Here is a 24,204-nt window from a genome sequence, read left to right as displayed (position 1 = left end):
TGTTCCTGCTTGTCTCGACTACATCATCCTTGGTTCGGTCCACCGTAACACCTCGCAGTTCCAGCCAAGTCCCAAGCTGGCGTTTCCGACGACAACACCTAACCAAATCTCCATTCCTGGCCCCAAACGACGTTGACGATCGTCCTCTTTGCACCTCATTCCAGTTGCATCTGCATCGATCAAGTGGCACTCGATCTTTCCTCTCTGGACTCCCACAGCACCCCGCGAATGCGTGCTGAGTACCGAGTAGCACTGAGTGCAGACCTTGGACCGTTGCAAAGCTTACCCGTTTCTCCACGAGGAGTCTCAACCTCGCAGGCTACAAATTAATAAACCTCAAATTTGATCCAATCCGCGGCTTGCAACAACGTTCATTCCCGCGACCAATTTATAACGCTGGAGAACCCCCCCTTTCTCTAGCAACGGCCTTATATCCAATCAACTACCGCCTCCAAACTCTCTGCGCATCGCCATTCGCTGCACGAAACATCGCGGGTATCGAGCCGACGCAATCCTCGAGAGTTTTTCAACAAGGGACAACACAAGCAGAGTGACTAGCGAGAATAAAAGTGTACAAGATAAAGGAAGTCCGTTCTTTTACGCCTTTCCTTCTGCATCTTGCCTTCTTCTTATTCACATTCGCACTCTTGCTCTGGTCGAGCTTGTCTCCCTGTTGTAGCTCTCTCTTGAACGCCTACCCCATGCAGATCGCCCTTCACACCCTCTGGCCCTCCCTGCGACTGTTAACCCCCCTCGTGACTGCCGCGTTCCTCCTGTACCCATCTCACAGATTTCCCATCTCCACCGACAACAATAACAACGAGCCATCGAAACCATCCGAACCCCGCCATCGAATTGCCTAGCCGACAAGGCTGTTCATCGACCTCTTCTCAGATCTCTGAAGTCGTCCCCCAGCCATGCCTACGCCACCGCCCGGGGCCATGATTCGGTCGGGCCTTCAACAGCTACAGCAGCCGACTGCTCCCGAAAATCCTGCCTCATCTCCCAGCAAGCGGGATTTGAAGTCGTGGTGGAAGGGTTTCAAATTACCCTCGGGAAAGAACCAAGAGGCAAACGGTACAGATTCCCCCGTCCAGTCGAAATCCAAATCCATTTCTTCGCCGTCGCGATATTCCGGCGTCTCGCGCTTTAATGAAGATAGTCGATACCCATTGCCCGCGCACCTCCAAGCTGTCCTAGCTCAGCACGACGCTCAGGTTGAAGCCCACGCCTTACCCCAATTTCCCTCAGCATCGCCTTCAGTTGTCAGGTCGAGTGATGCGACTTCTGAGGACCACGGTGGAGCTTACCGAAGTCCCGGTCGCTTGAAAACTATCGTGGTCGCTCCCTTTCGCTGTTTTATCACCAAACCTCTCACAGATCGATTTTCTTCCCCTCTATCCTCTACGCGTAAAGAGCATACTAAGCCGTGCACAGTACCAGAAACGAAACCCCATGGTATTTTCGGTGTTCCTCTCCGGCAAAGCATCACCTACGCGAACGTTGCCATATCTCTCGTGGACGAAAACGGGAGCAGCTATATATACGGCTATGTCCCGATTGTCGTGGCCAAGTGCGGAGTGTTTTTGAAGGAGAAAGGTAAGCTTCCTTCCCCCACCGTCGTCAGTCAAGGCGCAGTTCTCCCCGACTCTGCTTTGTTCGCATTTATCGTTATGGCTGACATTTTCCTTTGTTGGTCGACGTCACAGCTACCGAGGTCGAAGGCATTTTCCGATTGAACGGATCGGAAAAACGTATAAAAGAGCTGAAGAATATCTTTGACGAGCCTGACAGATACGGCAAAGGTCTAGTTTGGGACAAATACACCGTTCACGATGCCTCGAACGTGTTCCGCAGATACCTCAACGACCTCCCCGAGCCCGTCGTACCCCTCGACCTTTACGAAAAGTTCCGCGATCCTCTCCGAGGCGCGACGAAACAGGCAACTGGTGATGCAGAGGGACCTCAATTCGTTGAGGATTTCGACGAGCAAGCCGCTATCGCGAAGTACCAGCAGCTTATTACGGAGCTGCCGCCTCTTAACAGGCAGCTACTTCTCTACATTCTCGACTTACTGGCTGTCTTTGCGGCGAAGTCTGATTTAAATCGAATGAACTCTCAGAACTTGGCCGCCATCTTCCAGCCTGGCATGCTGTCGCATCCTGGTCATGCCATGGCACCCGAGGAATACCGACTTAACCAATGTGTTTTGATATTCCTCATTGAGAACCAAGACCACTTCCTCATCGGAATGCAAGGTACGGCTGCTGATGAGAAAACGAAGCAAGAGGTAGAGCATGGGACACCGGTGCTGGCTGCACCAGGCTCGCCATCGACCCCAACGCCTGGTGGACAGGACTCAAACCTGGGTAGGTCCGCATCAAATGCTAGTGCGGGAGCCGAGAGCGTCCGGCGCGATGGCAAGATACGGCGCAATCGCTCAACGTCGTCTAGACATTCTCGAAACGAAGGCGGCGCCACTCCAGTAAGCCCTGTTATCGTTACTACGCCCACAGGTGGCTTGGCAAGGAGCAACACAGTGCCGTCGAAGAAGTCCCCCGCTCTCGCAGCAGGACGGTTTCACAAGGATTCTTCGCCCTTGGCAGTCAGACAACCCAACTTCACCACTGCTCCCGAAGACCTGAGCGGCGACTCTCCTGCCGCGTCCACCATTACCCCGTCCATCGCAGGGAACACCAGTCTTTCTCCTACCACCGGAGCCGGTGCCGGTCGCAGCCAAGAGAGGCTCCTAGAGCTGCCCTCTGAAGGTCTCTCGACGCCCACAAAAGAGCGAAACCTTCAAAGTCTTTTTCAGAGATCCCCCACGAGTGAAGGCGACAAACGACAGCGTAACAAGCTAAAAAAGAGAGTTCCCGCTGGTGGAATACAAAACGCCAGCGCACACAGCTCTACCGCATCGTTACCTCATTCGACCGGCATCTCTCCTGGAAGAGAGTCCAGTAACCCCTTGGAAGCTCCTCCCGAGCGCCTGGAAGGCACACCCACCACTACTCCAAGCGAATCCCAACAAGTACTTCCCGCCGGTGATGACTCGTCGGAGCCTACCCCCCGAGGTTCTCAAATGCCCGCGCCTCTCCCTACCCTCCACCCTGAAAATTCTCTCAAGCCTAAAAAATCACCGTCAACCTCTCTCCATTCCTCATTCAACGAGGGTTCCGAATTTGACCACATCGACGAGCAGCTGCCCGCAACGTCAAACGTAGAGGTACAGGAAAAGGAAAAGAAGAAGCGATGGAGGCTCTCTCGACCCACTAAGAAGGACGAGGCCCCCGTTTCGCACCACTCTAACCTAGCGTCACCGCGCCCTGGGGTGGGAACAAATCTCCAGGCCGAGGACAGCTCTCTATCGCTTGCTAGCGGCAGTGTCGGCAAACCCCGAAAGAGCTTTACTAATGATAGCTCTGATCCCGCGTCATCCATGGTCGAGACGCAGCTGACCCAGGAATCGGGTAGCAGCAGTCAAAAGGAGAAGTCCGAGTCTGGAAAAGACGAGTCTACCAAGAACCCGATCGGTTGGATTAGGAACAAATACCGAGAGGCCAAGGAGACGCAAGGACAACGTCGGAACAAATCGCCACCCGCTCACAACAAGCATGCATCTTCAAGTACGAGCATTCTCTCCCTTCGTGGCAAGAGTCTTGATTTGAAGCGGGAGGAAGAAAAGTTGGCGCACTTGCATCAGCACTCGCAACCACTATTGCAACCGCAACCGCAACCGCAACCGCAGCACACTCCTCTGCCACCGATCGTGGCCGTCGAGAAACCCTCTCAGCTGTCTCAATCCCATGCGCAAACCCCTCAACCGCAACCGCAACCAACCCCGCCGGTGGAAACCCCCGTGTTCACGCCCAACCCCCCGCAGCAACAGGCTGCGCCTCATCAATCCCCACCAATTGCTCCGACGGCTCCGACGGCTCATCAGGAATAGCCTAGTGCAATGTACGACCCCTGATACCCATAATCCTAATCTGGTCATTTTCATCTACTTCTCCTTCTGCTTTATTCTTCATGGCGAGGCGCTTGGTGGCTTTTGAGTGGCAAGGAAGCTTGAGTCCGCGAAAGGAAGGGGTTGGAAAATAAAAACGTGGAAGGCAACGCTTCTTCTTGTTGGGCTATTGTTTTGTTCTATTTTCCCCGGTCGAGTAATGTGAGGATTTGTCGGTTTACGCTTTGAGGAGAGCTCTTTGTTTTCTCTTCTTTATGGGAGCTTCTTTGTCGTGATGTTTATTGGGGTCTGGAAAGGATTAGGGAGTGGGAAAATCAGGAGTCGGTTTCCTTTAGGCTCGTCGCCTTTTGTCGTTTCTGTTTCACCAACCAGTTACTTGGTATACGATACAGAGTTATCAAGCCTTTTGCCAGGAACTCTCCATGGCGCAAATGTTAAGCGTCTTGTTTTAAAACCCTCGATGTTGGCTTTGTTCATTCGGGCGAGTACTGTTTGTTGGGATACCCTCGTCATGTTTTTGCTTTTTCTTCTCTCTTCGACAAGTCTCTAGGTGTTATTGATATCGGTCTCTTGAGAGGCAGAAGTTGAAATCAAGAGGACTCCTGCAGGCTTATGGAGAGATATATTCGCAGGGGAGCGGAAAGGGGCTATATAACCTTCGGCAGCTCTAAGCTCAAGGGCGAAAAACACGTTGAGGAAACCCCCGGATCGGCAATTGGGTTAGGAGCTGTTTTGGGGTCTTGTTTCACTACTTTGAGGATCGACCTTCCCTTCTGCTCTGTTTCTTCTACTTTTATGGATTAAGAAGGTTGTAGATTAATGTCTTTGCCGTGATGATGGATGTGAACATTGTTAAAGCCTCCTTTTCTCCCTTCTATCTATCTATCCTACATGTTTTATACCCTTGAAATTTATCGTTGATCCAAGACGACCAAAAAACGACTAAAAGAAATTCTATACACCCGTCTCCCAAACAATCAACTTCCCAGACCTTCTCCAATCTTCACTAAAAAACCCATTCCAACCCTCCCACACACGCTTCAACTCCACGCCGTGCTCCCTACCAGGCCCATCAAAAAACTCCGTAATCACCGGCTCAATCCCCTCGAAGCCAACAATAAAATGAGGAACCCCCACCGCGCCGGCCTTGTCCTCCGACGGCGCCTCGACGGGCCAAAGTTCGTGGGAGAGGAACCCGATGGGACTATCGTAGAAGCGGTCGGCCATGTCCCTGTATAACGCCCTCTCCATGGTCCCGGGCGCCGTGTGTAAGGGTGGATCGCAAGTGAGGGCTCCGACGGAGAGGTTAGGGTGGATGAGGTGTGAGCGCCAGGGGGTAGAGTGGCACGGAGTGAGGAAGTATACGTATGGTTTATTGTCGCCGAACGTCATGGGGGCTGTGGAGATATCACCCGTCGCATATTGGTCGCGGAGGAAGTCGAGGACGGAGATGACGGCGCGTTGGTGGGCGACGGAGAGGTAGGATGCTAGGAGGAGGTTGATGAGGAGGCCGGCGGCTAGGTAGCCTTTGTGGTGGAGCTGGGAGGGCATGGATGGGTGGGAGGGGGACCAGAGGAAGAAGTGGGAGACGTGTTTGGCGGCGAGGATGTGGAGGAGGGGGAGGAGGGGGTAGATGAAGCGGGCTTCTTTGTGGGAGACTTGCGAGAGGATGGTGATGGTCAGGTAGACTGCCCATCTGAAGACCTTGAAGGCTTGGGATACAGCGGGATCGGGGTCGGATCTCCATAGCGCGAGAAGGACGAAGGGGAGGAGGGTGGTGCAGAGGAGTGGGAGTCCCTGGGTGAGGTAGTAGTGGCCGGGGTTCTCGCCGTAGAAGATGGCGAGGGACTGGGAGAGGTTAAAGTAGAGCCACTTATAGGGCGGGAAGGTCCAGAAGCCAAAGTAGAGGCGGTCAGCGGCTAGGGAGGCCGCGAGGGTCAGAACACCGTAAACTACCACCTCGCGGATAAAAAGGACGGTCTCCTTAAGGGTGGGATGAGTCAGGAGAGGCGACAGGCGATTCGGAATGAGGGTGAAAATGAAGACAGGCGCCCAGATGAACATATTTGTAGGTCGGAGAAGGACCGCAGTCGCAGCCAAAACAAGGGAAAGTCGGAGACTAGAACGTGGTGAGTGAGCAGAGAATCTCGGGCGTTAGGGTTAAGTTCGGCTCCTTACCTCCTGAGACCCTCCGGGCTACGGATCATGGACCCGAAGGATCTGATCTTTTCCTTTACAGGAGGTTGGAACAAGTCCCAGGGCCAATAGTTGAGCGCCGCAATGGTAAGCGTCGTCTCCAAAGAGTTGGAGAACGTCCTCACTGAGACGTACCACTGCCACGGATTAAGTACCGTCATCCAAAGCTACGGCCGAGTCAGTTGTAGGTCCATACCATGAGTACGGGTTAAGATTTCTTACTGCAGCAGTCGAGGCAGCCGTGTCATCCCTGTAAAGCCTTTTGGCCAGCCTCCAGGTGTACCAGTCTCCCAGGGCCGCAATCACCGCCTGGGTAACTTTAGGTGCCCAAAGAAGAAGCGTCGTTCTGAGACCGGGTACGACATATTGCCCGACCAGGTCAGCAAGCTTATAAACGGCGGCAAACAGTGCTGGGTGCAGCGAGGACCTGAGCTGGAATTGCCATTCCTATCTCTGGGTTAGTTCGGCACAGGGCCAAAAATCCATCTAGGGAGATGTGGAAATAACAAACCCAGGTGATGTATGCACCGCTGTCTTTCCCAAAGGCGGCCTGCCAGGCTGGTTCGAGACATTGGAAATATTCGTCCGGCTGGAAGAAGGTCTGGGTCAAGGCAACGTTGACAAGCCGGAGCAAGATCAAGGCGCCGAGGACCTTCCCACTAGAATATCCTACTCTTGGAGAATGGGAGCTCTTGGTGGAAGCCATGATGGTAAACGGCTTCTAAAAAAAGGAGCTGGGAGATCCGGATGTGCTCCTGGCGCCAAATTCTCCCGGTTCGTGATCGTTAATTACATGCGGACGCGGATGCCTGGTAAACTGGAACATTCTAATTATTCACGTCGTCATCGGTCCTTGACGCGTGCCAGGAACAGGGAGCCAGGGGTAGCCGCCTGGTCAGGTTGGCAAGATCTCATTACAGGGGCTAGAACCGGATTAATGCAAATGGGTCTGCTACAGGGCAAACTAGCTCTATATCCCAATAAACGGATACATGCATAATCACCACCCTAATTGCATCGGTGCTGGAAGATCGAGAATATTCGCCTTGCATGTGAGTCGAAGAATTGGGAGGCATACAGAGACGGCGAAATAGTCTACCAAGCCGGTAATCTAGGCCGACCCTGCACGGCTCTGGCGATTCTCGCGCGACCTATCAAGTGCAGGATTACATGTACTCGTCGTCTATCGAGTTTAATGGGAGATGCAGATTCCGTTATCTATTCTGCAAGAGACACGTGGCCATGCTTGTAAGACGGGAAGGGCGATTAGATTTGAAGTATTCCGCAGTTCTGGCTCTCGATAAGTCTGGGGTTGCGGGATGATTTGCCAGTACGAAGTAACTCGCGGTGAATGCGGCGGCGGTCACAGAACCACGGCAAAGACAATGTTGATACGGCGGCTGGGTTGTTGCTGCAAGAGGGTGAGGAGCTCGCCGGCCCAAGCCGAGCAACATTTCACTAACCAGTAAACAATACCCAGTATCACAACTAGGCCGGGTCAAGAAGGCACAAAAAAAGTCTCCTCCGCACGGAGCCGAGAAGAAGGTCGATTTCGACTCGTGACCTGCTCTGAGTGCCGCTGAGTGCCGCGTTTATTGGCTGTTGCTGGTCGAGGCCCGAGAGCCAAGCCCAGATGGCAAGCAAGGGGAATAAGCCGGATCCTATTGGCTTGCCAGAGAATCTGCACTGTCGATTGACCATATCTGGGCAAGTGGAGGCCATTCAGCCTGGGGTCTGGAAGACTACACTAGCGGTATCAGGCTGGGGTTTGCTTCGCCGTTGTCGGAAGAGGACCAAACCCCAGGGCCACCTCTGTTGGACATGTAGGACAGCAGCGCAAGTGAGCAAGTAGCATTAGGTTAACTGTGGGTGGAGATACTCAACCCGACCTTCCCAATGCCCATCAACGATCCATGGATCTCCCCGGATTCAGGATATAATCTAATCTACCTGGAGACAGATGGGACGCTGCAATTGGTCGCGGTGGCGATAATAGAGACGACGAGCCGCTTTGCTTCGGCATGCCATGTCCCAAGGAATGCTTCGCATGGTCAGACTATCACCAAGTAAGCCAGGTCCGGGGACCGGATCCTCGTACTTGGTAGTATTGCCAAATCAAAACGAATCGAATGGCCAACCTCTTGCCTTTAACGGCAGTGGAGGGGAACCACGGAAGAGCACAAGCTGCAGCTTAGGAAGAAGAGAAGAGGCAAGGGTCCCACATAGCAGGATTCAATGATTAAGAAATTGAGGGTCATGATTGGAGCAGAATCGGGGCATTATGTCACCGATGTCACCGCTCGTGCAACCTTGCAATTGATTTCCTCGTCCTACTTTTTTAGCCCCTCCAAAAACCACCACTTCCTCACCTCAGGTCGCTTAAACCTGCGCTTAGGGGAAACACTCGGCGGCCATTCCGACACGGGCTAACTGCGGTGAGGAACCCCCCTCAATTCTCTTCCCAAGTTTGCCAGGTTTCCCAGGTTCGCCCCTTGTCATACTCAATGATTGGATTCATTAGATCCAATGTAGATCCGCGCTTTACCGGCGCCCGCTCGCCCCAAAATGGGGTCCGGTCCAAACCCACCCGCCTTCACTACGAGCAAGTCGGCTACCAGCGAGGATTATACTTTTCGGTCTATAATAAGCCCCCCACCCCCAGTCCAATCGATGTCCTCGCATATCTTAGCTTTCTGTTTGTTTCACACAATCCTTGACATCGGTCTACCATCTTCTACTGTTCATCTTCCTTGTAGACTTTCATCTTCTGTCTTGAATAGATCTTGAATAGATCCTAGAAGCTTCTAAATCGCATTCACGTCTTGATCCCTTCCCAGACTTCAGACTTGGAACTTGGAACTTTCCACAAGCCAGATCAGAACTTACTCTAGACTATCTGAACCGACAACCACCACCCATCATGGCGCCACATGCAAACGACAGTCCCAATGGCAACAGCACCTCTTCCCCTCTCAATCCCCGAGTCCACGCCGCCTCCACCGACGCCGCCATCGCCGGCGAGAACGAATTCGCCGCCCACAACTACCATCCCCTGCCCGTCGTCTTTTCCCGCGCTCAGGGAATCTACGTATGGGACCCCGAGGGCAGGAAGTACATTGACTTCCTCTCGGCCTACAGCGCCGTGAACCAAGGCCATTGCCACCCCGAGCTCGTCAAGGCTCTCTGCGACCAGGCAGGCAGGCTAACGCTGAGCTCGAGGGCCTTCTATAACGATGTGTTCCCGAAGTGGGCCGAACTCGTGAAGAACGTGTTTGGGTACGACATGGTGCTGCCCATGAACACAGGTGCCGAGGCGGTCGAGACGGCCATCAAGGTTGCGAGGAAGTGGGCGTACAAGGTGAAGGGTGTTGAACAAGGAAAAGCGCTAGTCTTTTCTGTTGAGGGTAACTTCCATGGCCGAACTGTAAGTCTAGAACAAGAAGTGCCGCCGCGAAAGTTGCTTCCTGCCTGCTAATACACGCCAGATGGCGGCAATCTCACTCTCCACGGACCCCGAATCAAGAGACAACTATGGCCCATATGTGCCAAACATCGGCTCCAAGATCCCCTCGACCGGTAAGACGATCCGCTTCAACAACGTCGCCGACATCGAGGAAGCGCTAGAGGCCCATGGCAAGGACACCGCCGCCTTCATAATCGAGCCCATCCAGGGCGAAGCCGGCGTCGTGGTCCCCGACGATGATTACCTCACGCGCGTCCACGAGCTCTGCAAGAAGCACAACGTCCTCCTCATCTGCGACGAGATTCAGACGGGCATCGCGCGGACGGGCAAGATGCTCTGCTCGCAGTGGGCCGGCATCAAGCCCGACATCATCGCCCTTGGCAAGGCCATCGCCGGCGGAATGTACCCTGTCAGTGCCGTGCTCAGCAGCAAGGAGATCATGCTAGTCATCGAGCCAGGAACCCACGGATCCACCTTTGGCGGTAATCCCCTCGGCGCGGCCGTGTCCATCCGCGCCCTCGAGCTCATCAAGGAAGAGGACATGGCCGGCAATGCCGAGAAGCTCGGCCGTATCTTCCGGGACAGCATCACGGCGCTCAAGTCTCCCGTCGTCCAAACCGTTCGCGGAAAGGGTCTTCTCAATGCCGTTGTCATTGACGAGTCCAAGACCAACGGCCGGACGGCGTGGGATCTTTGCATCAGTTTGAAGAACAAGGGCGTGTTGGCCAAGCCTACCCACGGCAACATTATCCGGTTCGCGCCGCCGTTGGTGATTACTGAGGAGGAGCTCAGGAAGGCCCTGGGTGTTATTACGGAGGCGATTGAGGGGTTGCCGAACGCGGAGAAGGCGGTGCATTAGATTGGAGATTTACACGGATATGCATGTGCAAGAAGATGTGCCATTGAGTGGCGTGCTCCGAAATTGCTGCGCCAATTTTTTTTTTTTTTTTCTGATAATATTTTTTGGATATTCTTCAATCTTATAACGGGAGGGAAACAAGTGGCGCCATCTAGTGAGCCCTTGATGGGCATCAGGGAGTTCACTGGGAATTGTCTGTTTGACTCTATGGGTTGGATATACCAAGTCTCTTTTGTATGAGAAAAAAAATAGAACAACGGACAGGAGGCCCAGCGCAACCTTACGTGCGGATCTTGAACCCGCCCTCTACAGATTTACTACTACATAAATACTACGAGTTCATGATGCCCAACAAACGACTCATGTCTAGGGTGGCACAGATCTTATTCGTGACATGTGCACAACTGAAAGAAGACTGGGAACGCTAGCAGGAAATGGCGGGAGATGTCCATATCTGCCTTTCATGCGGTCCCCGGCGAATACTGTGGCATGTGTAACTCACCGCGCGAGGGAGATGGGTTTAATACCCGCGACCTTCTTCTTCCTCCGGTTGTTTGTTTACCGAGAGGAATAGTCTTCGGCAGGTCGCGGAAGGATGCATTTGCGGTGCTTTCCCGTTTTCGAGCCGGGGTGGATAGGTGTGCGTGATACGAGCTATGTTGTGGGAGGATGGCGTTTGTAACATTGGTTCCCGTTGGGCACAGGGTGGTCTCGGGAGTCAGGAGGGACGGGAGATGAGGAAGGGAAGCAGAAGTTTGGGTCGTTGAAAAGCAGTCGTTGCTGTGTCAAGGGTGATGTCTATCCAGGTATCTGGACCCGAGTCTCGATCTACCTACATGGCCGGAACTGAGATCTAGTTGCCTTGGGGAACTCGACGATATCTCGAAGTGCTGGAGGATTTCTCAGACAAAAAGGGAGGATTTATATTCACGGCAGAGACCAAGATACAAGCACATACGACCATAGCCCGTGGGAACCTGAGGGTCCCGTCTGCTCCCCTGTACATAAACCACGGAGCGCCGGTGTTAGTAGTTGGGTCGGTGACGACCAGCGAATCCCCGGTGTTGTATGTCAACCTCATTTTTTGGGTAGATTGTTTTCTTTTTTTGGCGTTTCTGATTCTTGTCACGCCTCAATCGAAATTGCCATTTCTCCCTCTCTCTCTCATCGCTCACTCAGTCCTACTCAGTCCTACTCAGTCCTACTCAGTCCCATTATTCACTTCTCCTCGCAAGTCGCCTGCGGTTTTCTCTGCAGCTGATAGGGAATTAGGACGATGGTTCTTATTCTTATTCCGGATCGGCTCTCTCGCGCGAATCGGAAAGACCGGGGCAGCACGACTCATCTTCTCGGTTCGCTCTAATGGAACTCGGCCAAGAAAACAGAGGCGGTGCTCCGGATACCAATGGGCGGCGCACAAGCCGATCTCGGGATTCGAACAGGTCATGCACTCGGACCATGCCACCCGGGGTTCGACAGGAGCATAATATTCACGGTCGCATCAATGACCTCATGAAGGATTCTCTTGTCATGACACCATTCGGCTAGAACTAGACCGAGCCCGGTGACATTTAGTCTCGCAAGGGATATTAGGAACCCTCCTTCCTGGAGCCTAGATTAACAAAATTGGGGATTTTGCTGATAATACCAGGCAACAATTCAATTTTCCAATTTCCTCTGATGCTTTTGGACGAAATATCTGAGGCCCGCATACTCGTACAGTTTCTGCCTAGGAATCCATGCAAGCCCCCGATGCATAAGGGCGTCCCGGGTGTACATTCCGCTTTTAACGCAGAGACCTAAAAGGCCAAGGGATGAGCAAGGCTACCCTCTTGCATGGAGGCAAGGGGGGGAGGAGGACGCTGGAAGCCAAGCTCCGGACAGGCTGGGGGGGAAAGGTGGCGGGCAGCCATGCATTGGACCAACCGGAGGCTCAAATCTAGTCCTACGAGGTACGACAGTGTTTCGATCGGCTGGCCGGACCTCAGCATTCCTGCTTCACAGCTTGCATATGTAGGTACTTCGATAAATGGCATACGAGGATTTGGTGTCGAGACAGCTGCGGCTCTTCACGCATTTGGAAAGTAGGCGACATCTTTTGCTCTCCTCTTCTTACGACAAGGCACAAGTAAATCAAGTTTTTGAGAGAGAAAATAAAAAGAGGGAAAAGAAGCAGGTCAGACCACTTGGAAAAAACACTGAATGGGAGGGTGAGCGTGGCTCTTCGAGCGAAATCGCTGCGTCAGTGGTGTAGGACTGTAGGTCTTGGCCCAGGGGTTCTTCCCACCTTCATCCATGCGAGCATCTCGGAAGGGCCAGTTGACAAAAGCCTCCCTTGGGCGAAGTGGAAAATGCCGGTAGACGAAAACGGGGATTGGATGGTTGCCATCTTGGCCGATATGGCTGATAAGGGGGGGGGGGGAGAGGGATTGAGGCTGGGATGGTGGGAAGCTTTAGAGGACAAGTAGACACAGCACAGGCGATCAATCTATCAATCTATCAAATCAATACCTCGAAGCTAGCCAGCTCACTGTTGGAACAATTGTAAGATTACTTTCTTCCTGCATTAGATCGGGCGCCGGTCTGCGTGTAAACTAATAAGATTTGAGGGAAATTTACGAGCTTTAGATGGACATGATATCGACGCGAAGGATCTAATTCATCTGATCCCTCTGTTTACCTTCTGTGTTTGTACACGGAAAATCTGCCCTTACAACTGAGTACTTCGTAGAGATGAGCTCGAGACGTCAGGTGATGGCGCAATGGATGACATTTTCTTCGTGGCGGATGGCGACGACCGAAAACGGGGCCAACGATGTGGCAATAGTGATTTTGGCAGGGCCGGATCTATCCAAGTCTGTCCAAACAACGTCAGATGTCAGGGACCTGATGTTTGATGTTGCTCTAAGGTAATGCGAGGTAACCACGGAGCCAGGTGCAGAGCCGAGGAGCCAAGCGATTAATGGCGAAGCACAGGGGGAATGAATAACAACAATAGCAACAATCTAAAGGAGAAGGTGAAGAAAAACAAGATGGATGGTGGTGAGCGTCCACCAGCTCAATCAGGCCCTCCCACGTATGAGTTTGACTGTGAGGACTAATCCTCGACAACCATCACCCACCACGATCAATACAACTTTGCTTTTGCTGGATGCATGAAGTATGGCCGGAGGGATTGACGTATTGATATCGATGTTGCTTTGGTCTTCTTTCACGGCGCACAGCGTGAGGGGGCAAATAATTTACAGTTTACATCAATTTCTCAGGCATCCAAAACGGCCGGAGTTGCTCCCACGAGGACTGTTTGACTGACAGTGGGCGGTGTTGAAGAGCGCTGAAGTGCCTGCATTTGATTCATCCAATCCCCTCCACGCCCTCGGTCAGTCGGTGCCGTCGGTGGATAAAAAGGCAAATCGGAGGTGAGCCAAGCTAATGATGCGCGATTCTGATACGACGCGGGCTAACACAGGTGACTTGATTCTGCGACCGGCGTTGAACATGAAGTGTGCGGGCGGATTTTGGCGCTCGAGTATCAATGTCTGTCAGGCAGACCGGCACTCGGTTGGACCGGTCACAACAGGTACGAAAGTTCTCCGGAGTCTAGAGAGCACGGTTTTGGTTTCTGGCTCACAGCTGGTCGATGAAGCTGCAAGTAGACGGCTTGTACATGGATACGAGTCCAGTACGAGACGAGTTGATACTGAATTGATACTTTGTCCTCTGATTAACAGATCAATGGATACCTTGGTTGGCTAACTGAGGGTGTATCTGCACACCCACCCCCAACATAGCGAATATTGCAAGCGTACACTTCTACACCACTATTTGAGCATGCTGATACGACGATGCCCAGTGAGCATCTGGTGCCAACTTAACGATCTAATCAACGGGCTAACACACCACCATGCTTCGGGAACTGCGTACAGGGTCGCCGAAGAACGCGGATAATGCCAGACCCACGTTCTAGAAACCAGATTCCGACACCGGCAATGGAAAACACTTGAACGCTAGCAAAGGTTGTACACTCCCCACTCGAGAATGTCGCTTCTTCATTCCGAAACACCGTCCAGCGGTCAGTGGTGTACTATCTCCAGTTCCAGAGCCCGGATGCGCACTGGACCGCGTGTGCAGTTGAGTAGAAAAAAATGTGAAAAAGAGTCGGGGGCAAGAGTTGCGAATGCGAATGTCAGGGATGTGCTGCAAGGCCTCAGGGTCTCCTTCAGGCACTCGTCTACATGGCACAAGGTTGATGTGCCTTTTGCAGATGCAGGAGGGCCCCATTAAAAATGGCCCAACGAGCTGTCAGCTTTGTCCGGGAGGGATGGATTTTTGGGATATATGAGTACTTTGGTAGTAGGAGTATAGGAAATCTACGGGTAGCTCGAGGTAATTGGGGAATGGGTGGACCCCCAAAAACAGTCCCGAGACAGAAAACCAACCACTTCCATCAATAAGAAGCCCGTCCTGGGGCGACGTCCCAAACTCCCCCCTCTTCTTCCCACAACCTTGTGTGGGCCTTGGATCGGTCAAAGCATGAGCAAAAGTTAAGGCAAACCATCCTATAGGTCCCAAGGATTTACAGTCAAGCACATGCTATTTTGAATTTCGCCCTTTTCGCCAGCCGTTGAAATATGTCAGGCCGCCGCCGGATGCGCTGCTGCGCTGCACGATGTTGGTAGTCCCCAAGCTTCTTATCGCTGGCTAGTGATAACATGCATCTCGGGCGGGGCGGGGAATGTAACCAACCACTCCATCCCACACTGCTCTCTCGGGAGTAACCTTCGCCCACTGTGGAAGCTCGAAAGCTAGTGTCCAGTTTACTAGTCCAGTTTACCAGTCCAGATTCTCGTTGCGTCCGGTCGGGCTGGGAACGGCCCTTGCGAGAAACACAATGGCGTAAAGGGTGATAGTCGTCCATTTCGCGTTATCGGTCACAAATCATGAATGGCATTGACTGGGAAAACAGCCGATAAGGGAGAATGACGCACTAACGCTCTCGTATCCTGAGGAGAATAGGCAGAAAAGGGTCGTCACCAACTAACCTCCAATGCTTCGCGAGATCTTGTTAGAGAATCGGCAAAGAACAAAGGAGACACAAGCGGGTGGGGCTCCTTGCAAGTACTTTGATCCGTTTAGAAAATACTAGTTTTATAATATAAAATATGTGTAAAATATAAGTATCCCTTAATCTGGTTACAGTAACTTATCGATACGTCATGTCTGTTCTTGGTTGGTTACTTTGATTCTCCCTTTAGTTGCATCAAGCGAGCGTCGTTCCTAGAATGCCCGGCACATTGAATCAAATCCCTGTATTATCATGAGTTTGGTTCTGGGGTGATGGAAAGGGAAACACAATGAGTGCATTAAACCAAAATCCACACTTTGTTCGGCATTTCGATGTCCTCGTGCACTGGTTTAACTTTCAGATGCGGTGGATCAGACCCATGCTAGTACAAGGATATTTTCCCCGCAAGGAGTAGCAATGTGCTGGAGGAGTTCATCGATCGATGAGCGCTGTTCTTTCAGGAGCCAGGATCGGCAAAATCGAAGAAACAATGATAGGAGTTTTCGGAGGTGGCAGGGGCATCAATGTCGGGGCAGTGGTCCGGTGGTTTCACCTTGCAGGTCGTCCCACAAGCTGAACGATGGGGCAAAGGCGCCAAAACTGTTTGGTTTGTATTTGGCTGAAAGCCTCTGGGCATCTGAATTGCCTGGTCTACTTCGTAGGATCAATACTAATAGTGCAGAAGAAGGGAGAACATGTCGCATGCACTAGAACCCTCAATGGTAGGTACCATGCAGCGATAGCAGATGACGTTCAAAGCGCAATGTTCACTAGACTGGTTAGGTTAGGAGCCAGGGAAGGGAGGGTCATACCAAGACCGACGACGATGGTACGGCATGAGTTGAAGGGTGCTGTTTCGTCAGCTTGTCAATTTGTGGTTGTGATGAGCAATCCGAGGGAGAGGGAGGGACTCGGCTGGCGCCAAAGTCTGGCCGTTAGCTCGAGCCTACGTTGCTGTTGACAAGCGTTGAAATATTGTGGTTTGGAGGAGCGGGCTTGGTGCGTCAGTGCCATCCAAACTTTTGCAATTGCTCCTCTTCGGCACGCAACATCTCCCGACCAAGAACGGGGGGTTACTCTGATAAGCAGAGTCCTATTATCTACAGTTCGGCTCGGCTAGGACTGCACAGAGTTCGAATTACCAACATAGAACTGGAAACTGCCTCAAGGCAAATCTGTCCGGAGATGACCTGAAGAGAACAGACCCATTGCCCTTTCAACGGAGATGCGTGCCTTTGCATCTATCAAGGTTTGGGATTAATACGTCTATCTAACCTTAGACTTGGAGGGAGGAGCAGCCGGGGATCTTCTTCGTACAAATATGGTCCCTTCTCGGCTCTTAAGCGCCTTAACTCTTCCGAACTAACGTTTACAGACACATGCCCAGAGTTAAGCCCCCTTTCTGGGTGCTGCAACGTTGTGCTGTTAGGAAGAAGAACAAAGAAGAAGGACTGTCCGGCTCGGACAGGGTACATTGAATTTGATTCTTAACTTTCTGCGATGGGGGAAAAGGCTTGGGTCCCTGACTGGGTACCAACGATCACGGTTTGACCGGACAGGCTCTGTAGGCTAGGACGTTTTAGGAGCTAGTCCTATGACTACCTCAGTCCTCTTCCATTACATTATAGTTAGAAACTGAGCTCCTTACCCACACATTACAACCCACACATTACCTCATTGCTCCTGCACTGGATGAAGCGTCGTCTGCAGGGAGTGAAGATGGCTTGGATTGTTGGTCCAGGAAAGAAACGAAGCAGGAAACAGAACAAGGGTCACATGAACCGGACGGCATGGTACGGAGGTACCTATAGGCCCCTGTCGCGCTTCCCCAACATCTGAAAAGAGGAGATGCAAGCCTCACTTGAAATCCATGTACCCAGTGCATTCTAGCATTATTATTCCCGGGCTTGGTCCAAGTCTAGTCATTCAACATGACCTAAACCAACGTGCAAAGGAGACGAGGCAGGGGTCCCTCCTCGTTCCTGCTTTATCCGTACAGTATGTATGGTGGTGGAGGTTTCTAATCATGCCGGATAGAGTCCAAGAATCGGTCAAGGAACTTTGTGTGTACGAAGTACCTACACCCCGATCCAGATCATTGATTGCTGATCTATTGTTAGTGCAAGTGCTTTATCCTGAAGCAGCGGATCCAGTCCTTGGACTTCTTGATGTGCTTCCGGAACATTATTTCTGGCTGGGACTTCTTTGTACACTCCACGTCCCACGCTATAAGAGAACAACATACACAGTGCATGCCCTGGCCCTCCCCACCACTGCTGCTGTCCAATGCCCATCATCGATCAGATCGGCCATCGAGTCACGCTCCTCCCCCCGTCCCTTCTGCGTTGTCCTCAACAATATTCATTCTCCTGACCTTTTTCAAACTTTCTTTTCTCCTCAATTCCCATTTCCTCTCATTTTCCCCCACTGCTCTGCACGATCGACCTATCCTGTCTTGTCCTGACCTTAAGCATAGTGCCTACATACGTTCTTGCACTAAGTCGTAGGCGGTGAGCATATTTCGCCAAACCACTCAACTACTTCTCAAGCGCTAGGCGTGACCCGGCGTTGACCCGTACCCGGACCCGTTTTCTGCCTGGCAGGTGACTAAAAGGGTACTTTTTCCCGCCTTTTCTTCATGTACTTCCGTACCCACCCACGCCCACCGCCCAAATGTACTTTGTACCTTCCATCATCTACGCCTTGCGCCTTCCAGACCTTCTGCCACTTGACCCGCGAGCTTAGCGCTCCGAATACGTCAAAGCCTGTATTAGTCACGTTCAGTCACTCGCCCTCCTGCTCTTTCCCTTCCTCCTCACCCAGAACCCAGCTTCTCGCGACTTACGATTCAACACCTCCCCAAAATCACTAACGAGACACTTCAGGATATTCGACGACTTCCTCGATTCTCTCCGTCTCCATAGACGGCCCTGGATACTCCGGTTACACTCATACGAGCCGTCCCCAACCTCTTTTCCACCTGGCATACCCACGACTGGTCGTTCCACCCTTCTTAGACCGTTCCGCGTGCGGCACCCTTCGAACCCTTCCATTTCTTGCTGCCTTACATTAGTTTCCAGCTGCGAAGCGACCACTACTGCCTCCTCCTCTCTCCCCACAGAAACTCTTCTGCCTTGAGCAGTCCTCGACGTTATTTTTAGAATCCCATCTCTTCTCCGACCTCTTGGGCCTATAGATTTATACCACAAGCATCGTGTACATGACTCCGAACGCTGCCGACGTCTTTCGAATAGATTAAGCCTCCGGGCTGCTCTCACGACTCCTACCTCCTAACTCTACCTACTTCTGCTTCTCGGCCTCCCGAGACCCCGACCCACACATTATGGCGGACCCGCGTAAGGGCTCGTCGTCCTCTGGGCGCGAGAAGCATGGCCATGCTCAAGTAGGAAACTTCGTCGTCGGCGCGGAGATCGGCAAGGGCAGCTTTGCCCAGGTTTACATGGGATGGCATAAGGTAATCCAGCTACCCCATCTCCGGCGAATTCTTACTCGGCGCCACTCCATACCTCCTCCCCGGGCTTCCCTATTCACCTTACTATAGTTTTAATTCCACTTATAATCCGCGTATTTTACACCTGTCCTCCACTGCTTCTTAATTACTATCTTTCTTTTCCTGGCACCTGCCAACTCGGTTTCTGCACCCAGTGACGAATCAAGCTAACCAACCCTCTCCTTGGTACAGACGTCTCGAGCAGCCGTAGCTATCAAATCCGTCGAGATCGACAGACTAAACAAGAAGCTCAAAGAGAACCTCTATGGAGAAATACAAATACTCAAAACCCTTCGCCATCCGCACATTGTAGCTCTACACGACTGCGTCGAGTCCAAAACACACATAAACCTGGTAATGGAGTACTGCGAGCTTGGCGATCTGTCATTCTTCATCAAGAAACGAGACAAGCATGCGACTCACCCTGCTACCTACGATTTAGCGCGAAAGTACCCATGTCCCCCGAATTCCGGCCTCAACGAGGTTGTCATTCGTCATTTCCTGAAGCAGCTAGCTAGTGCCCTCAAGTTCCTCAGGGAAATGAACTATGTCCACCGAGACGTAAAGCCGCAAAACTTACTGCTTCTCCCATCCCCAGAGTACCGAAAGGTCCACCCGCGGGACATCCTCGAAGCAAGCCAAGACTCACTGATCCCCGTGGCCGGACTCGCGTCTCTCCCCATGCTAAAACTCGCCGATTTCGGATTTGCCCGGGTCCTCCCATCTACCTCCCTCGCGGATACGCTCTGTGGTTCGCCCCTATACATGGCACCCGAGATATTGCGATACGAACGATACGATGCTAAGGCTGATCTCTGGTCCGTAGGGACTGTTGCCTTTGAAATGGCCACGGGAAAGCCGCCGTTTAGGGCGCGGAACCATGTCGAGCTCCTTCGCAAGATCGAGGCCAACGAGGACGTAATCAAGTTCCCGCGGGAAACTAACATTAGTCCGGAATTGAAGGCCGTTATTAGGGGTCTACTGAAACGCAACCCTGTTGAGAGAATGAGCTTCGAAAAGTTCTTTGCTGATGAAGTCATAACTGGATCCATTCCAGGACTTGTTGAAGATGACATCCCCAAACCTATCCCCATACCCCAGGAGCCCAAGGTTGCTCCTCTGCCTTCGCCTCTGGAAAGGCCCAGGCGTTCACCAGACCTTCCTAGGGAAAGCGTTATGCCGAGCTCTCCTATTGAAACAGGGTCTAAATCACCGCTGGTTGGAAGTCCAGGCACTCGCACTGCTGCGCTGACCCCGACCCACCGAGACGCCGGCACTGGTCTCGGCATCCGCCAGCATCCTCTCCCTCAAGCTCAACCGTCGACATCTAACTCCCCACGCAGATTGTCCGACGTTACTTCCGCCCGTCTTCGAGACAATCAATCATCGCCCCCCTCATCTCTACTTAACGAGCACGGCATCAAGAAGCGAGGGCGCGTACAAACAAGCCCGCTCCCAATAGAGGAGCAAGAGAGAGCAGCCCAAGAGGTTGCATTTGAACGTGACTATGTGGTCGTCGAGAAGCGGCAAGTTGAAGTTAATGCCTTCGCTGATGAGATGGCCGCCAATCCCCGCCTCGGTGGCCATGGAAACACTGGTACTTCACCGAGATCTGGCCAAGTAGTGCGGCGCGCTACGCAAACAAACTCGACAGGAGCCGGGGCAAACCAACAATCTCGAGCAATCCAAATTGCGCAAGGCAAAGGCCATCACAATCACCAAGGTTCTTATGACAAGGGGGCTTCTGCCGCGGGTAGTAGCCCTATCTCGGCAAGTAGCGCCATCTCGAAGGCAATACAAGATGCAAGCCTTCGGCTCTTCGGCTTCAAGGTTCCTCCCGTTCGAGTTGGAAAGGGACAGTCACCGCCTCTATACAGCCCATTCCCCGCCTACCCGATACCCGCCAACCAAGCCGGCCTGCTTGAGGATGGCAAGCGCGGCGCATCACCGGATGAGGACGCCCGGGTCGCCCAGGCAATTGAAGAGTATGCTAACCGCAGCGACTGCGTCTACGGATTCGCGGAAGTGAAGTTTAAGCAGCTGTTTCCATTGGCACCATCGATGGAGCACGGACTAGGTGGTGCGTCGGCTGAGGATATGGACCCTCGAGATGAGGGATTGACCCTGGACGCCGTGGTTACTTTGTCGGAAGAGGCGTTAGTCCTTTACGTTAAAGCGTTGTCTATGCTCGCAAAGGCCATGGATATTGCTAGTCTGTGGTGGCAACATAAGACGCAGCGCGAGCCTAGTCCAAATACCCGAGACGGCCAAGGATCCCAGTTTCTCTCCATGCGTATCAACTCGGCGGTGCAATGGGTGCGGACGCGCTTCAACGAAGTTTTAGAGAAGTCGGAAGTGGTCCGACTGAAGCTCGTGGATGCGCAGAAACAGCTTCCAGAAGATCACCCGAGCCATCCAAGCAACCACCAGGGCGATTCGAGTTTCGATGCTGGAGAGAAGCAAGTGTACTTAACACCGGGGATCAGCGCGGAAAAGCTCATGTACGACCGAGCAATCGACATGAGTAGAACCGCGGCGATTGACGAGATTGCAAACGAGCACCTGAAGGATTGCGAGGAGTATTACACCACGGCCATTCGCATGCTCGAGGCCGTTCTCGATGTTGATGATGAGTCTTACCGATCAAGATCTGGTTCCACCTCTAAGGACACGAGGGCTGATAATGGGCGTGAAATAGCGGGCGATCTTGACCGCGAAGATCGGAAAGTGGTCAAGAAGAGTAAGTTGAAGCCTGTGACACGATCGGTTCCTTTATCTACTTCTACACCTGCGCTCTAAGTGTACCTTAGTATCCGACGTTCGAGACTAACATTATTGCTATCTAGTGATCGGCCTGATCCGGGGCAGACTCTCGATGGTCCGAAAGAAGCGGAGCGTAATTGCCGAGGCTGAGAAGGCACAGCTTGTCGCAGAGCGACGGCGGAGTGGTGATATGACGCCAAGGAGCGTTCGTTCTCATGCATCATCATAAGGAAGCTGGCGCAACATGGCAAGAAGGATTTTTTGACGACGTGACGAACAATGGTTTTGTTTTAAAACGACATTACGATACCATCGTCGATGCCTCACGGCTTCATGTCTATACCTCTATTTCTTTTAACCCCTATTCTCTTTTTTTTCAAGGTGTTTCTTGATAGCCTGTTCCTTTTTTTTTCCTTTTTTTTTTTTTATTCGCTTCTTTTCTTCATGGATGGCGCTCTAGCAACGGACGTCCTTCTGACGGATTTTTACGGGGATGTTGCTTGGATTGGTGTGATTGAAGGCTATACTTGGAGTTTGGCTTGATTCCTGGCGATCGATCTCTTTTTTTCTCTTGGTTTCTACATACCGGACATGGCGACGAATCTCACATACATTGGCGTTTTCGCAACTTCCCCTTTTTTTCCTCCTTCGATTCATTTTAGTTCTCACTACGTGTCTTCCATACCAAAGTCACTTCTTTCTTTCACATGAAGGCCTCTAGGATGAGGTGAGGAAACGGGGCGCATGGGATTCATACGGTCATGATGATGGTTACCCAAGATGGCAATCACAGGACATTCATGTGGCTATTCGGTTTCCTAGTTTCTTTTTTTTTCCTTTTCTTTTTTCCGTTCTTCTCTTTTTACTCCTCTCATATGGAGCTCGAGTATGAACGCGTGTGCGTGTGTGTGGTTTCATGGGTGGCTATCTGTGTACGACTTAGATTGACATGGTTTATTCTTGGAAGGGTTGAACGGCAACGGCAACAGCAGCAACGGCATCAGCATAGTTGAAGCCCAACAGAGTTCAAGTTGGGAGTAGCTGTTAGAAGAGCTTGAAGGAGAGAGAACTTAACTTCCAGCTAGGCCGCAAACCCAAGAACTGGAAACAAAAAAGGGTCATAAAAAAGAGAATAAATTGAGCGCGAGAAAGCTAAACACTCGACTTTTCACACGTTTTCCTCGATGCGCACGAACTGCACTATACCGTGATAAGAAGGGATTGGCGAGTAGACTGTGGGGTATGTAGCACTGGGTTGAAGCCTCGTAGATCAGTGGCTTGCCTGGTTGCAACGTATTGCCTGCCTCTCCCTTAGCTTCAGTCAGTTAGTTTATATCGAGCATTTTCGACTTGGCTTCTGCCCTGGTTTGGCGACGACCGAAGATCGGTAGAGCATCGTACCCTGGGTGTACCTCGTGGCGAAAGTAAGGACAAAGTTTGCCGGAAGAAGCAAGGGACAGCGTCACTTCGGCGGCATGTTTCTGGATCCCCGAGCTGGCGGGAGGTGGAGGGTTTGGTGTTTCCTTCGAGTCTAGATTAAGCGCAGGATTTGATACCAAGATCAAGGCAGAGACATTTACGGCCTTTCCCTTTTAGCACAGAGCATTATTAGCCCTGGAGGAAACATAGTTATTTGATGAAGATGAATTGGGCACTTCATTAGAAATGGGCTCACAAATGCCACATACATAGATCAACAGGACACGCAAGTCCCTTGAGTCCCTTGTCCCTGGAACGCCGTTGGTCAAGAAACACCGGAAAACACATAGCCAGACAGGAACATACGCTCTTCGTCTTCCCCTCTCCTTCATCATTGCTCTCACCCATTGCACAGTCCATACCCCCTCCCGTAATCCTTGCCTGTGCCCAATCCATCTTCCCCTCTCCCTTGCCTCAGCTTCCGTCTCCCGCCCCTCATCATCTCAACATCCTCTGATTCGGCATCCCATGCCTCTCCATATACGCTCATCATCATCACCACCACCACCATCATCCATCATCATTATGTGTGTGTGTGTGTGTGTGTGTTTTCACTCCTTCGGGGGGAGCTTTTTGTTTTTCGTTTCTCGGGGAGTGAGTTCTTCATCAAATGTAATCTCAGAAAGACCGCCGACCAATAATAGGATGTAAGAGTGAATCTCGCCGTGAATGTGTCGCACCAGGTTGGCCGACGGATTGATGACTATCCAGACGCCTTCCGGGGGGGGGGGGGGGGGGGGGGGGGGGGGGGGGGGGATATATCGAAAAGGTGGTTTGTTTGTTCGAAAGCCCCCGACCCGCGTTGACGGTGCGTGGGTGCAGTCACACCACGCCTTGGGACGAAAAGTTGCTTATTGCAAGCAGCAAGACTTCATTGTTGAGGATGCCCAGACGTCGTCGG

General features: G+C 52.2%; 4 protein-coding genes across 4 annotated transcripts; 3 read left to right on the top strand and 1 right to left on the bottom strand.

Annotated features, from left to right (window-relative positions):
• Positions 1-917: 917 nt before the first annotated feature.
• On the top strand, positions 918-3,949 carry SAPIO_CDS7786 (Rho GTPase activator; the record flags this gene model as incomplete). The annotated part of the gene is made up of 2 exons (XM_016789578.1): positions 918-1,599; positions 1,710-3,949. 2 exons carry the CDS (start codon positions 918-920, stop codon positions 3,947-3,949), a joined length of 2,922 nt encoding a protein of 973 aa, XP_016641405.1.
• A 972-nt stretch (positions 3,950-4,921) lies between these two features.
• Positions 4,922-6,869, bottom strand: SAPIO_CDS7785 (GPI mannosyltransferase 3; the record flags this gene model as incomplete). Its single annotated transcript, XM_016789577.1, has 4 exons — positions 4,922-6,086; positions 6,146-6,300; positions 6,386-6,595; positions 6,675-6,869. The coding sequence occupies 4 exons, from the start codon at positions 6,867-6,869 to the stop codon at positions 4,922-4,924; spliced, it is 1,725 nt and encodes a 574-aa protein (XP_016641404.1).
• A 2,214-nt stretch (positions 6,870-9,083) lies between these two features.
• Positions 9,084-10,485, top strand: SAPIO_CDS7784 (Ornithine aminotransferase; the record flags this gene model as incomplete). The annotated part of the gene is made up of 2 exons (XM_016789576.1): positions 9,084-9,587; positions 9,649-10,485. The coding sequence occupies 2 exons, from the start codon at positions 9,084-9,086 to the stop codon at positions 10,483-10,485; spliced, it is 1,341 nt and encodes a 446-aa protein (XP_016641403.1).
• Positions 10,486-18,893: 8,408 nt separating this feature from the next.
• Positions 18,894-22,053, top strand: SAPIO_CDS7783 (Serine/threonine-protein kinase ATG1; the record flags this gene model as incomplete). The annotated part of the gene is made up of 3 exons (XM_016789575.1): positions 18,894-19,025; positions 19,254-21,801; positions 21,908-22,053. The coding sequence occupies 3 exons, from the start codon at positions 18,894-18,896 to the stop codon at positions 22,051-22,053; spliced, it is 2,826 nt and encodes a 941-aa protein (XP_016641402.1).
• Between the last annotated feature and the right edge of the window lie 2,151 nt (positions 22,054-24,204).

Source organism: Scedosporium apiospermum (assembly GCF_000732125.1).
Source record: "Scedosporium apiospermum strain IHEM 14462 chromosome Unknown SEQ_SAPIO_0110, whole genome shotgun sequence".
Taxonomy (NCBI): Eukaryota; Fungi; Ascomycota; class Sordariomycetes; order Microascales; family Microascaceae; genus Scedosporium; species Scedosporium apiospermum.
This window is presented reverse-complemented; position numbering and strand designations above follow the sequence as displayed.